The sequence below is a fragment of the Cherax quadricarinatus genome, chromosome 4 (genome assembly GCF_038502225.1).
Source record: "Cherax quadricarinatus isolate ZL_2023a chromosome 4, ASM3850222v1, whole genome shotgun sequence".
In the NCBI taxonomy this organism is placed as follows: domain Eukaryota; kingdom Metazoa; phylum Arthropoda; class Malacostraca; order Decapoda; family Parastacidae; genus Cherax; species Cherax quadricarinatus.
Genome location: NC_091295.1, coordinates 52855072 through 52867571, shown reverse-complemented (window position 1 = coordinate 52867571; position 12500 = coordinate 52855072). Strand labels below are relative to the sequence as shown.

The 12500-nt window shown below is 40.5% G+C and overlaps 1 protein-coding gene across 1 annotated transcript in view; it reads right to left on the bottom strand.

Moving 5' to 3' along the window:
• The window catches only part of LOC128684339 (uncharacterized), a 241053-nt gene that overhangs the window by 192918 nt on the left and 35635 nt on the right, over window positions 1–12500 (bottom strand). The window contains exons 5-6 of the mRNA XM_070098267.1: window positions 9873–9998; window positions 5892–6094 (exon numbers count right to left, since the gene is read on the bottom strand). Of these exons, the coding sequence (XP_069954368.1) occupies window positions 5892–6094; window positions 9873–9998 (329 nt within the window). The remainder of the gene's footprint in view (window positions 1–5891; window positions 6095–9872; window positions 9999–12500) is intronic.

The window sequence follows — 12500 nt, the reverse complement described above, 5'->3', positions numbered from 1 at the left end:
GACGAAAAAAAAGTACACAAGTGGAGACAGAGATTGCAAACTTCACTCAAGGGTAGGGTCTAGGGGTGAACATAGTGCCGAACATATCACCAGAATTTTTGCATGATACGCCAGGAAACCACAGATGTTTCCCATTAAAGAAGGGAGACCCTCCTTCCATAGTTTACAAAAACAGGGAAGTGAGGGGGGAAAAAGACAAACATTACAATTATGGAAAACGTATACGAAAAGAAGGAGGGCAAAAAACAGGGAACTGGGAAAATAAGCAATTCGTAAAAGAGATAGAACTAAAAAAATAAATAGAACCTAGAACAAATGGAAGAAGCAGAACCTAGAACTGAAGGAAGGAACAGAACCTAGAGCTAAAGGAAGGAACAGAACCTAGAACTAAAGGAAGAAACAGAACCTAGAGCTAAAGGAAGGAACAGAATCTAGAACTAAAGGAAGAAACAGAGCCCAGAACAAAAGAAAGAAACAAAACTTAGAACAAAAGGAAGAAACAAAAATTTAAACAAAAGGAAGAAACAAATCCTAGAACTAAAGAAAGAAATAGAACCTAGAACTAGAGGAAGAAATAGAACCTAGAACTAGAGGAAGAAATAGAACCTAGAACTAGAGGAAGAAATAGAACCTAGAACCAAAGGAAGACACAAAACCTAGAACCAAAAGATAAAAGAAAGCTAAAGCTGTGGTATAGACACAAAAGCTGGACAACAACAGCTGGACAATAACAGCAGGACAAAAAAACACTAAAGAATAAAGGAGATGAACTAATAAAGAATAACAGAGAGGAATGCGAGAAAACGAATAAAAGGTTCAGTGAACTCTCTGCTAAACAACTGTGAGAGACGACACCAAGAAAAGGGAAGAAGAAAAAACTGAAAATTTTTTTTTAAGTGAATAGGAGCAGAAGAAAGTATTCCAAAGAAATATTATGTTAGGTCAGGTTAGGTTAGGTTAGGATAGGTTAGGTTAGGTTACATTAGGTTAGGTTAGGTTATTTTAGGTTAGGTTAGGTTAGGTTGCATTAGGTTTGGTTAGGTTAGGTTAGGTTAGGTTAGGGTAGATTAGGTTAGGTATAGGCTAGGTGGCCAAAGACTGCTAACCTCGCTCAAGGAGAAAGATCTTGGGGTGAGTATAACACCGAGCATGTCTCCGGAAGCACACATCAACCAGATAACTGCTGCAGCATACGGGCGCCTGGCAAACCTGAGAACAGCGTTCCGATACCTTAGTAAGGAATCGTTCAAGACACTGTACACCGTGTACATCAGGCCCATACTGGAGTATGCAGCACCTGTTTGGAACACACACTTGATCAAGCACATCAAGAAATTAGAGAAAGTGCAAAGGTTTGTGGCAAGGATAGTTCCAGAGCTAAGGGGAATGTCCTATGAAGAAATGTTAAAGAAATCGGCCCTGACGACACTGGAGGACAGGAGGGTTAGGGGAGACATGATAACGACATACAAAATACTGCGTGGAATAGACAAGGTGGACAAAGACAGGATGTTCCAGAGAGGGGATACAGAAACAAGGGGTCACAATTGGAAATTGAAGACCCAGATGAGTCGAAGGGATGTTAGGAAATATTTCTTCAGTCATAGAGTAGCCAGGAAGTGGAAGAGTTTAGCAAGTGAGGTAGTGGAGGCAGGAACCATACATAGCTTTAAGATGAGGTATGATAAAGTTCATGGAGCAGGGAGAGAAAGGACCTAGTAGCACTCAGTGAAGAGGCGGGGCCAGGAGCCGAGTCTCGACTCCTGCAACCACAAATAAGTGAGTACAAATAGGTGAGTACACACACACGCACCCCTTCCCCTACACACACACTGACTACATCGACATCCGGGCTACAAATTACAGCCACAATAGATGGGAGCGAGGCAGCGGGTGAGGGTTAATTAGGGCCGAGGCTGCAATAAGTCACTTGTGTATTGAGTTATGGCAGCGCTAAGATGGTGCTCTGGGTCCTACACACCCACCCACTCCCTCATTCCTTACCCTGCCTCCCTCCGCACCCTAACGGCCACACCCTGTGTACGGTTCACGATATCCCTATCTACCTTATCAATACCACCGATTATTTTGTTTGTTATCATATCTTCCCTAGTTCATCCGTCCTTTAATATCGTCTTTTTCAGTTCTTTCAAAACTCTACGAATAATTCAATTTCTTTAGCTCTGAAACAATCCTTGCTCCACTCCTCTAAATTTTATCCAGTTTCTTAACATACTTTATCAGGTTGATAAGTAAGACACATGTACAACAGTTATCTTTATTCCGAAACTTTTCGCTTAACGAGCATTGGCTGCAGAGGTTATTCTGCTGATGTGTCCCTCTGGTAACATACCAGGCACTATGGCATGTTATCAGAGTGAGGTCTGCAGCTTCTGCCCTCTCGGTCTATACCCAGTTTCCGGTCTTCTTGTACCCTTACCAGTTTTCACAATCTTTAAACAGGGGCACATCTAACAATCCAGTCTGGTATATGACTCACACAGACCAGAAACAACACCGGTCCTCATACTGGTCCTTGTGGAAATAATCTTTGTATTTACACGGGGTTCTACAAGGTGAGGTTAAGGTTCCTAACTTTATTTATAAGCTAAGAGCTGTTACCTACCTACAGGATAAAGCTGAAGCGATCTGTGGGTAGGTGATTTTGTTTAGTCAGCTGACTTTATGTTGTTGATGTCATAATGCTTGTTGTTCTTCACCCTTCTGACATCTCTTCCCTGACACTCTTCATATTATTCACCGAAGGTACACTTTGATCTCTTTCTTGTTATTTCTGTCTTCGTTTATTTTTTTTTTTTTTGACCTGTCTCAGAGAGGTACAGTATCAAATTCTCTATTGTAGTCCAAGATTGGGACATTTACCCATCCATCTCGCTCCTCTCTTTTTTTCTGTAACTTTATCACAGAAAATCACCAAGTTTATAACAATTGCCATCTCTGAACCTGTGTTGACTGTTGATCGTGAAAGCACTTCTCTCCAAGTGTTCTACCAGTCTCCTGATAATCTTCTCCATTACCCTATGTAGTGTGTGTGTGAGTGTGTGTGTGTGTGTGTGTGTGTGTGTGTGTGTGTGTGTGTGTGTGTGTGTGTGTGTGTGTGTGTGAGTGTGTGTGTATATGTGTGTACGTGTGTGCGTGTATGTGTATGTGTGTGTGTGTGTGTGTGTGTGTGTGTATGTGTGTGTGTGTGTGTGTGTGTGTGTGTGTGTGTGTGTGTGTGTGTGTGTGTGTGTGTGTGTGTGTGTGTGTGTGTGTGTGTGTGTGTGTGTGCGTGCGCGCGTGTGGTTTATAAGATTACAACCCTGGAGGCTGGGGGAGGGGGGTTTTATAGCACCATTCCATGCAAATTCTGACTCAAGAGACCACTTCGGTTAAAGGCCAGAACTCTCTCTCTCTCTCTCTCTCTCTCTCTCTCTCTCTCTCTCTCTCTCTCTCTCTCTCTCTCTCTCTCTCTCTCTCTCTCTCTCTCTCTCTCTCTCTCCCTCTCTGTCTGTCTGTCTGTCTGTCTGTCTATCTGTCTGTCTGTCTGTCTGTCTGTCTGTCTCTCTCTCTCTCTCTCTCTCTCAATAGGGAGTCCTCCAGTCCACTTCTATATAAATAAAGATTCTCAGAGTGGCCTTTACCAGGGAGTATTGACTATCGAGAGAAGAAAGAGAAGGGAGAAGAAAGATGAGGAGAAAGGGAAATAGAAGAAGGAGAAGGGGAAATAAAAGAAGGAGGAGGATGACTAGGCCAAGGAAGAATAAGAAGTGGATGAGGAGGAGAATCAAGAGGATAACTGATAAAAATGAGATGGAAGAGGAAAGTAAACAGAATTATGTAAAGAAGGAAAGTACCTCTCCAAAATTACCATTCCAAAGTACCACTTCTGATAACCATTCCACACACACACACACACACACACACACACACACACACACACACACACACACACACACACACACACACACACACACACACATACGCACACACACACACACACGCACACACACACACACACGCACGCACAATACATACAATACCATATACAATATTAATCAAAACACCAATACCCACTAACCAAAAAAAAAATAGAATCTTTAAAACACCAGAATGTACTACGGTGCTACGAATTATGTCCACAGGTTATGGATTGTAGACTGGATAATAATGAGTTGTGTTGACGAATTATAAACTGGATAACAATGAGTTGTACTGTTAAATTATAGGCTGGGTAATATTAAGTTGTGTTGATAAATTATTGAAACAACAGTGAGTTGTGCTGACAAATTATGAAAACAACAGTGAGTTATGTTGCACATTTTATAAAAAAACAATGAGCTGTGTTAGCAAACAATAGGAACAACAGTGAACTGTGTTTCACAGGTTATAGAAACTGCAGTGAGTTGTGTTGCAAAGATTTTACAGTTAATTCGGAGAACTCATAAATTCCGTCTCTTATCGGACGAAGTTCTAAGTTTGACCCACGTTTCCCAGGGCCGCGGTATGAGCCATACAGTTTTAGTGATCACCCCCATCCCCTATGAGTGTGATAAACAGGGCTGTGGCAAGCTACAATTATCACCCTTTGACACCTCTCCTTATACAGGCCTTTTGACCCGATGAACTGGACGTGTCTGTCCATCTCCTGGGTCGAAACTGATTCCTTCCCATTCCCGAGACGCTGTATGTTCCTAATTATAACAATGATGATGGTGATAATAATAATAATAATAATAATAATAATAATAATAATAATAATAATAATTTTCATTATTATTATTATTATTATTATTATTATAAAACTGCTACTACTACTATTAATAATAAAAATAATAATACCATTACTGCTATTACAACAACAACTACTTCTGCTTCTGATAATAATAATAATAATAATAATAATAATAATAATAATAATTGTAATAATATAAATGCTAATACTACTGGTACTACTACTACTACTACTACTACTACTACTAATAATAATAATAATAATAATAATAATAATAATAATAATATAATAATAAATACATACCCTTAGACCCCTTGTTTATGCATAATGTAATTCCTATATTTACAGTGTCTTAACCACAGTTATTTTTTAAATAATTATAGTTAGTTCGGACGTAACTTGATGTTCAAATATTTATTCTTTATTTACTTTACTAATCGATAATAGATCAGCCTTTTTTATAAAACTGTTAATTATTTATATCACTACGTTAATTTAAAATTGTTAATTATAGAAAATTGTAAATTATATATAATTATTGATTAAAGTTAAAAAATATAACTATAAATAATTAATAAAACAACAGCTAAAATAATGAGCAATTATTAATTAGTTTATTATCAATTTAATTTTGTTATATAAACGATAAAAAATATGAAAAAGGCTTTTCATAAATAAAAGGCATCGAAATCGTTTTCCTTTTTACTCCGTGATTTAATGGCGACCAAAAATATTCAGACCAGAAAAAACAAGATTTCACAAAAGGATGATTTAATATTATTGAAAACCTTTAAAACTCAGGGCGAGAGCTATGTGTGTGTGTGTGTGTGTGTGTGTGTGTGTGTGTGTGTGTGTGTGTGTGTGTGTGTGTGTGTGTGTTTGTTTGTTTGTTTGTTTGTTTGTTTGTGTGTGTGCGTGTGTGTGTGTTTGTTTGTTTGCGTGTGTGTGTGTCGCAAGCCACTGTAAACTTACGAAATTTGTACGAAAGGTTTACAACAAGCCTGGAACGTAATCTCAGCTCCTATAACTACAAACAGTTAGTTACAAACAGGTAATTACAAACAACCCTCCCTTCTCTTCATGCAAACAAGAATATCGAATTTCTCCAACCCAATTTTTTAAAAAACACAATTTAAAAGAAAGTATACACACTCACCCCCTCGGGCAGTGCAGGTAATATTGAGAGTGCCACCCTCGGGAATAGGTGTTAGCACGGGTGGCACTGGTCGGCCCTCCGCGTCAGTGATGATCAGGGAGTCTACTGGTGCCACCACTCTCAGTCGAGCTGCTCGTGTGGTCGACTGGGCTCGCATGAAATCCACTCGACAGGTGTAGCGGCCACCGTCGCTAGCTGACAGTCTGTGAGGGCAAGAGAAGGGAGACGGGAGAGTCAAAGGAGGGGAATTCATTTGTTTAGTTTAAAGCCAGTTGAGTAAACGAGGGTTATTAACATCTCAACTCATCTATTTAATAAAATCAAGAAGATTCTACCTCAGTATTTTCACGTTTTTTACTGTTTCCGAAGATTTTGAGGATTATATGTATTTTACTATATTCTTTATTAAAAAAAATAGAGAATGTACCACACATACACTGAGTGATATACACTTCTCGCGGTATATACCGACCTTTTCTAAGTATTATTTTCCAACTTAGCTTATTCAGAAAGCAACATTTTTCTAAATAAGCCTATAGATGTAGATGTTTGCTACGGCACGCACACAAACAGCAACAGCCTGGTTAATCAGGCCTTGATCCACCAGGAGGCCTGGTCAAGGACCAGGCCGGGGGGGCGTTGACCCCCGGAACTTCCTCCAGGTACATGGTGCTTCATTTCCTTACTCGTCTTTGTCTCCCACGAGAGAAATCTATTTGTGAAGTTATATGCAAAGTTGAAGATATTTCTGAACATCGCAAAATCAATATATTTAGTCAGTGTTAAATAACGCTAGAAAGATTTATTCTAACTTAAGACAGGATGAGTAGGATGAACGTAAATCACATTCCGTTAATGATTACAAAAAAAACTTAAAAACAGGAGTGTAAATAATTCAGGTAATGGATGAGGCTCATAAGAACATAAGAACTATGGAACACTGCAGAAGGCCTACTGGCCCATGCGAGGCAGGTCCAAGTCTCCTACCGGCTTAAGCCAATGCACCCAACCTAGTCAGGTCAGGTCACATTGACTTAAGGGAGGAACACGGCAACCGACCCGGTAGCACAAGCTATCAGGTCTAACTCACACCCACCCACATCTACTCATGTATTTATCCAACCTATTTTTAAAGCTACACAACGTTCTGGCCTCTATAACGGTACTTGGGAGTTTGTTCCACTCATCCACAACTCTATTACCAAACCAGTACTTTCCTGTATCCTTCCTGAATCTGAATTTTTCCAACTTAAAACCATTGCTGCGAGTCCTGTCTAGGCTAGATATTTTCAGCACACTATTTACATCCCCTTTATTTATTCCTGTCTTCCATTTATACACCTCAATCATATCCCCCCTAATTCTACGTCTTTCTAGAGAGTGCAGTTTCAGGGCCCTTAGTCTATCCTCATAGGGAAGATTTCTGATACATGGGATCAACTTTGTCATCCTCCTTTGTACATTTTCCAGAGAATTTATATCCATTCTGTAATACGGTGACCAAAACTGTGCAGCATAATCTAAATGAGGCCTAACCAAGGATGTATAGAGTTGAAGAACAACCTGAGGACTCCTATTATTTATGCTTCTTGATATGAAGCCAAGGATTCTATTAGCTTTATTGCGAACACTTATGCACTGTTGTCTTGGTTTCAGATTACTGCTAACCAGAACTCCTAAATCTTTTTCGCAATCCATAATATTAAGATCTACATTATTTAGTTTATATGTGGCATGGTTATTGTCCTGTCCAACATTTAGAACTTTGCATTTGTCTATATTAAACTGCATCTGCCACTTCTCCGACCACTGCATCAGTCTATTCAAATCTTCCTGGAGTGCTCGAATGTCCTCGTCAGAATGAATTCGACGGCCTATTTTGGTGTCATCGGCAAACTTGCCGATGTCGCTCTTTATGCCCTCATCTATGTCGTTTATGTAGATTGTGAACAGCAGGGGGCCCAACACTGACCCCTGTGGAACACCGCTCGTGACGCTTCCCCACTCTGATTTCTCCCCATTTATGCAAACTCTCTGCTGCCTATTTGTCAACCATGCCTCTATCCAGGAAAAAATTTCTCCTCCTATTCCATGTGCTTTAATTTTCCTCAATAGTCTCTGATGTGGGACCCTGTCAAAAGCCTTACTGAAGTCCATATACACAATATCATATTCATTACCATGATCTACCTCCTCAAATACCTTAGTGAAAAAAATTAATAAATTCGTAAGGCAGGAACGCCCCTTTGTAAAACCATGCTGAGATTCGTTGATTAATTTATGCTTTTCAAGGTGGCTACGAACTGCCTCGGCAATTATTGATTCCATAAATTTTCCCACTATGGAGGTTAGGCTTATTGGTGTATAGTTCGAAGCTAAGGACCTGTCACCTGTTTTGAAAATAGGTATCACATTTGCCATTTTCCACTTATCTGGCACCATGCCAGTTTGTAGTGATATGTTGAAAAGATTAGCCAAAGGTGTGCTAAGCTCCTCTTTACATTCCTTTAGAACCCTTGCATACAGTTCATCAGGGCCTGGGGATTTGTTAGGTTTTAATTTATCTATTTGCCTAAGGACCATGTCACTTGTGACCCTAATAGTGCACAGTTTATTATCGTCCTGTTCTACATAATTTATCATTACTGGAATATCGCTGGTATCCTCCTGTGTAAAAACTGAGAGGAAGCATGTGTTAAAAATTCTACACATTTCCTTATCACTGTCAGTGAGCTGACCCGAGGAACTTTTGAGTGGGCCTATCTTGTCTCTGATCTTACTTCTGTATACCTGAAAGAATCCTTTTGGGTTAGTCTTCGATTCTCTTGCAACTTTAACCTCATAATCTCTTTTTGCTTTTCTAATTCCCTTTTTTATTTCTCTCTTTAACTGAATATATCGATTTCTCAATTGCCCCTCTCCTCTTTTGATTTGCCTATATATGCCTCTCTTTTGACCAATCAGATATTTTAATCTATTGTTCATCCATTTAGGATCATTTTTGTTTGATCTGATTTCCCTATTTGACAAGCCAGTTAGTTATAGAAAGGTGATAGAACTGTTAATTATAGAACTGTTAGTTATAGAACTATTATTTATAGAACTGGTTAGACATAGGTTTCAATCCTACCCATTCCCTTACTTCCTTTACACTCGAATTGTTAAAATTATCACGAATTATTAACGGAATATAATAAACACTTCCCCAATCTTGGGTTAGTTTAAATTCAGTTAGTATTCTGGTTTGAAGCCTTTTCTACTACACTAACGTCATTAAGGCCGCATGTAGCCAATTTACCACCATACAAAAATACATCACTAGACAAGAATACATCACCAGACAAGAATACTAGGATTAAAATCAACTCTCAGCTTACATATACACTTAGGGAAATACACCTCTCGGTGTATATATATTCTGCTAGTATTATTTAACATTAACTAAATATAATTATTTTTGTGGTGTTCAGAGATATTTTTACCCATGATTTTATTCTCGGCTCGTTTAGGCTTTGTATTAGAGTGCATTATTTTGACTTTAAAATAATAGCAAAGGCACAAAGTTGGTTAGATTTAGAATTTTGGGGAGAATTTTGAATAATTCAAACTTGACATTACAGAAGCTTTTGGGTAAAGTTGTGGATGGTGAGAGAGAGAAAGAGAGAGAGAGAGAGAGAGAGAGAGAGAGAGAGAGAGAGAGAGAGAGAGAGAGAGAGAGAGAGAGAGAGAGGGAGGGAGGGAGGGAGGGAGAGAGGGATCAAAGTGTGAATTTATGGGGAGGGAGAAAGTGAAAATGTGAGATTATAAAGATAAACAATGTAAGGGATGAGTGTTGTGGGTATGTGCTGGGGGCGAGGGTATGGGTGAGGGAGTGGATTGAATGAGAGTGTGAGGGGTGAAGGTAGTGGTGAGAGAGAGGGTACAAGGGGTGAAAGTAGTAGTGAGGGAGAGGGTGTGAGGGGCGAGATGTCCTGGACCTACCTGCTGAGGGTGAGTGTGTGAGGGATTGGTTCACCGGGCGAAGGAGCGAATGAGACTCGTCCCTTGAGGCTGTGGTCCTTAAGATGATGATGTTCACTAGCGTAGACAGCCAGACGGGCATCGTAGCTACGAAGACAGGTAAACTCAGCGTTAGATGATGCAGATACTCCAACTCAGAAAGTAAAAGAGATATTAAAGTCCATAATTCATTTTATTTACACAGTTGAATTTTCAGGCTAAGAACTGTATTTCTTTCCCAGCTCACCGTAAACCCAAGTTCTATATAATTGCGATGCCAACCACAAGAGTCGACCAACACCCAGGTGCCTATATATTGCTATGTAAACAGAGGCAGCAAGTTTCAGGAAACATGCCTAAAGTCTTTTGCTATGAGGGATTAAAGTCTGGTGATTTATACATCGAAGACATCAAATGTTATTGTTTTCAACACAGGCAAATTCGCATCGTCCCAAAACGATTTACTAAGACAGAGTTTTTCAGCAAGCAGAGTGACCTCCAAGAGTGTCCCACCAAGAGAGAGTATCTTTGTGATGCAGGGTGGCTTAGAATTTCTCAAACAGTGGGCAGCAACTCCCAAAGGGGGGAGGGGCGACACCAACTGACTGGTATGTTGTCTGACAAATTAACTGAGAAATATTGAGTATAGACACACCAGGAAACAGAAAGTCTTGTTCTTCATCACTTAATAGTGAAATCTACCAACGTCCACCATCACACAGTACACATACCACTACAACCCTTCCGTTCACTAAGACAAAATAGTGAATATATCCCTACCCAAACCCCCCTCACCACAACCTGATATTGACAACCCTCTCTCTTCCTTTAACTTCCCCCGGTACCCCCAGCATAACACTAAACACAGGAACCACTTCGAACTTATCGACCTCTCTTTAATTTTCTTCTAATCAACAAGTGACAGTCAATTAATAACCAGTTGACGAATAACTAAAATAAAACATCTTGTTGGCAGCCATTAAGAGAAACGGAACGCTATTGGAACTCCCAATTTAATTCTCATCAATTATTCAAGAGTGTAGCGAGGAAGGGCAGTCAACTCTTGTAAATCTGAAGAACATTTTCAATTATGGAAATGGCGCAAGAATCTGCACACTTCATTCAGCAACATATATTCAAGGCTAGATTCTGCTGCCGCTAATTGTCCTGTAGATTTGCATGAAATTTTCCTGAAAACCTTCATATATGTTGTTAAAACAATGTATATACGATGACATACACACACTCACACACAGACATACACACATACACACACACACACACACACACACACACACACACACACACACACACACACACACACACACACACACACACACACTGCAATGGATCAAAGAATACCTGACAGGGAGGCAACAACGAGTCATGGTACGTAATGAGGTATCACAGTGGGCACCTGTGACGATCATGGTTCCACAGTGCTATTTTTGATATATGCGAACGGCATGATGGAAGGGTTAGACTCAGAAGTGTCCCTGTTTGCAGATGATGTGAAATTAATGAGGAGAATTAAATCAGACGAGGATAAGGCAGGACTTCAAAGAGACCTGGACAGACTGGACACCCGGTCCAGCAACTGGCTTCTCGAATTTAACCCCGCCAAACACAAAGTCATGAAGATAGGCGAAGGGCACAAAAGACCGCAGACGGAGTATAGGCTAGGTGGCCAAAGACTGCAAACATCGCTCAAGGAGAAAGATCTTGGGGTGATTATAACACCGAGCATGTCTCCGGAAGCACACATCAACCAGATAACTGCAGCAGCATACGGGAGCCTGGCAAACCTGAGAACAGCGTTCCGATACCTTAGCAAGGAATCGTTCAAGACACTGTACACCGTGTACGTCAGGCCCATACTGGAGTATGCAGCACCTGTTTGGAACCCGCACTTGATCAAGCACGTCAAGAAATTAGAGAAAGTGCAAAGGTTTGCGACAAGGTTAGTTCCAGAGCTAAGGGAAATGTCCTATGAAGAAAGGTTAAGGGAAATCGGCCTGACGACACTGGAGGACAGGAGGGTTAGGGGAGACATGATAACGACATATAAAATACTGAGCGAAATAGACAAGGTGGACAAAGACAGGATGTTCCAGGGAGGGGACACAGAAACAAGAGGTCACAATTGGAAGTTGAAGAGCAAGATGAGTCGAAGGGATGTTAGGAAGTATTTCTACAGTCATAGAGTAGTCAGGCAGTGGAATAGCGTAGAAAGTGACGTAGTGGAGGCGGGAACCATACATAGTTTTAGGACGAGGTTTGATAAAGCTCATGGAGCAGGGAGAGAGAGGACCCAGTAGCAACCAGTGAAGAGGCGGGGGCCAGGAGCTGAGACTCGACCCCTGCAACCACAAATAGGCGAGTACAAATAGGTGAGTACACACACACACACACATCCACACACACACACACACACACACACACACACACACACACACACACACACACACTCACACACTCACACACACACCTGGTTCAGCAACTGCCTCCTCGAATTTAACCCCGCCAAATGCAAAGTCGTGAAACTCGGGGAAGGGCAAAGAAGACCGCAGACGGAGTGTAGACTAGGTGGCCAAAGACTGCAAACATCGC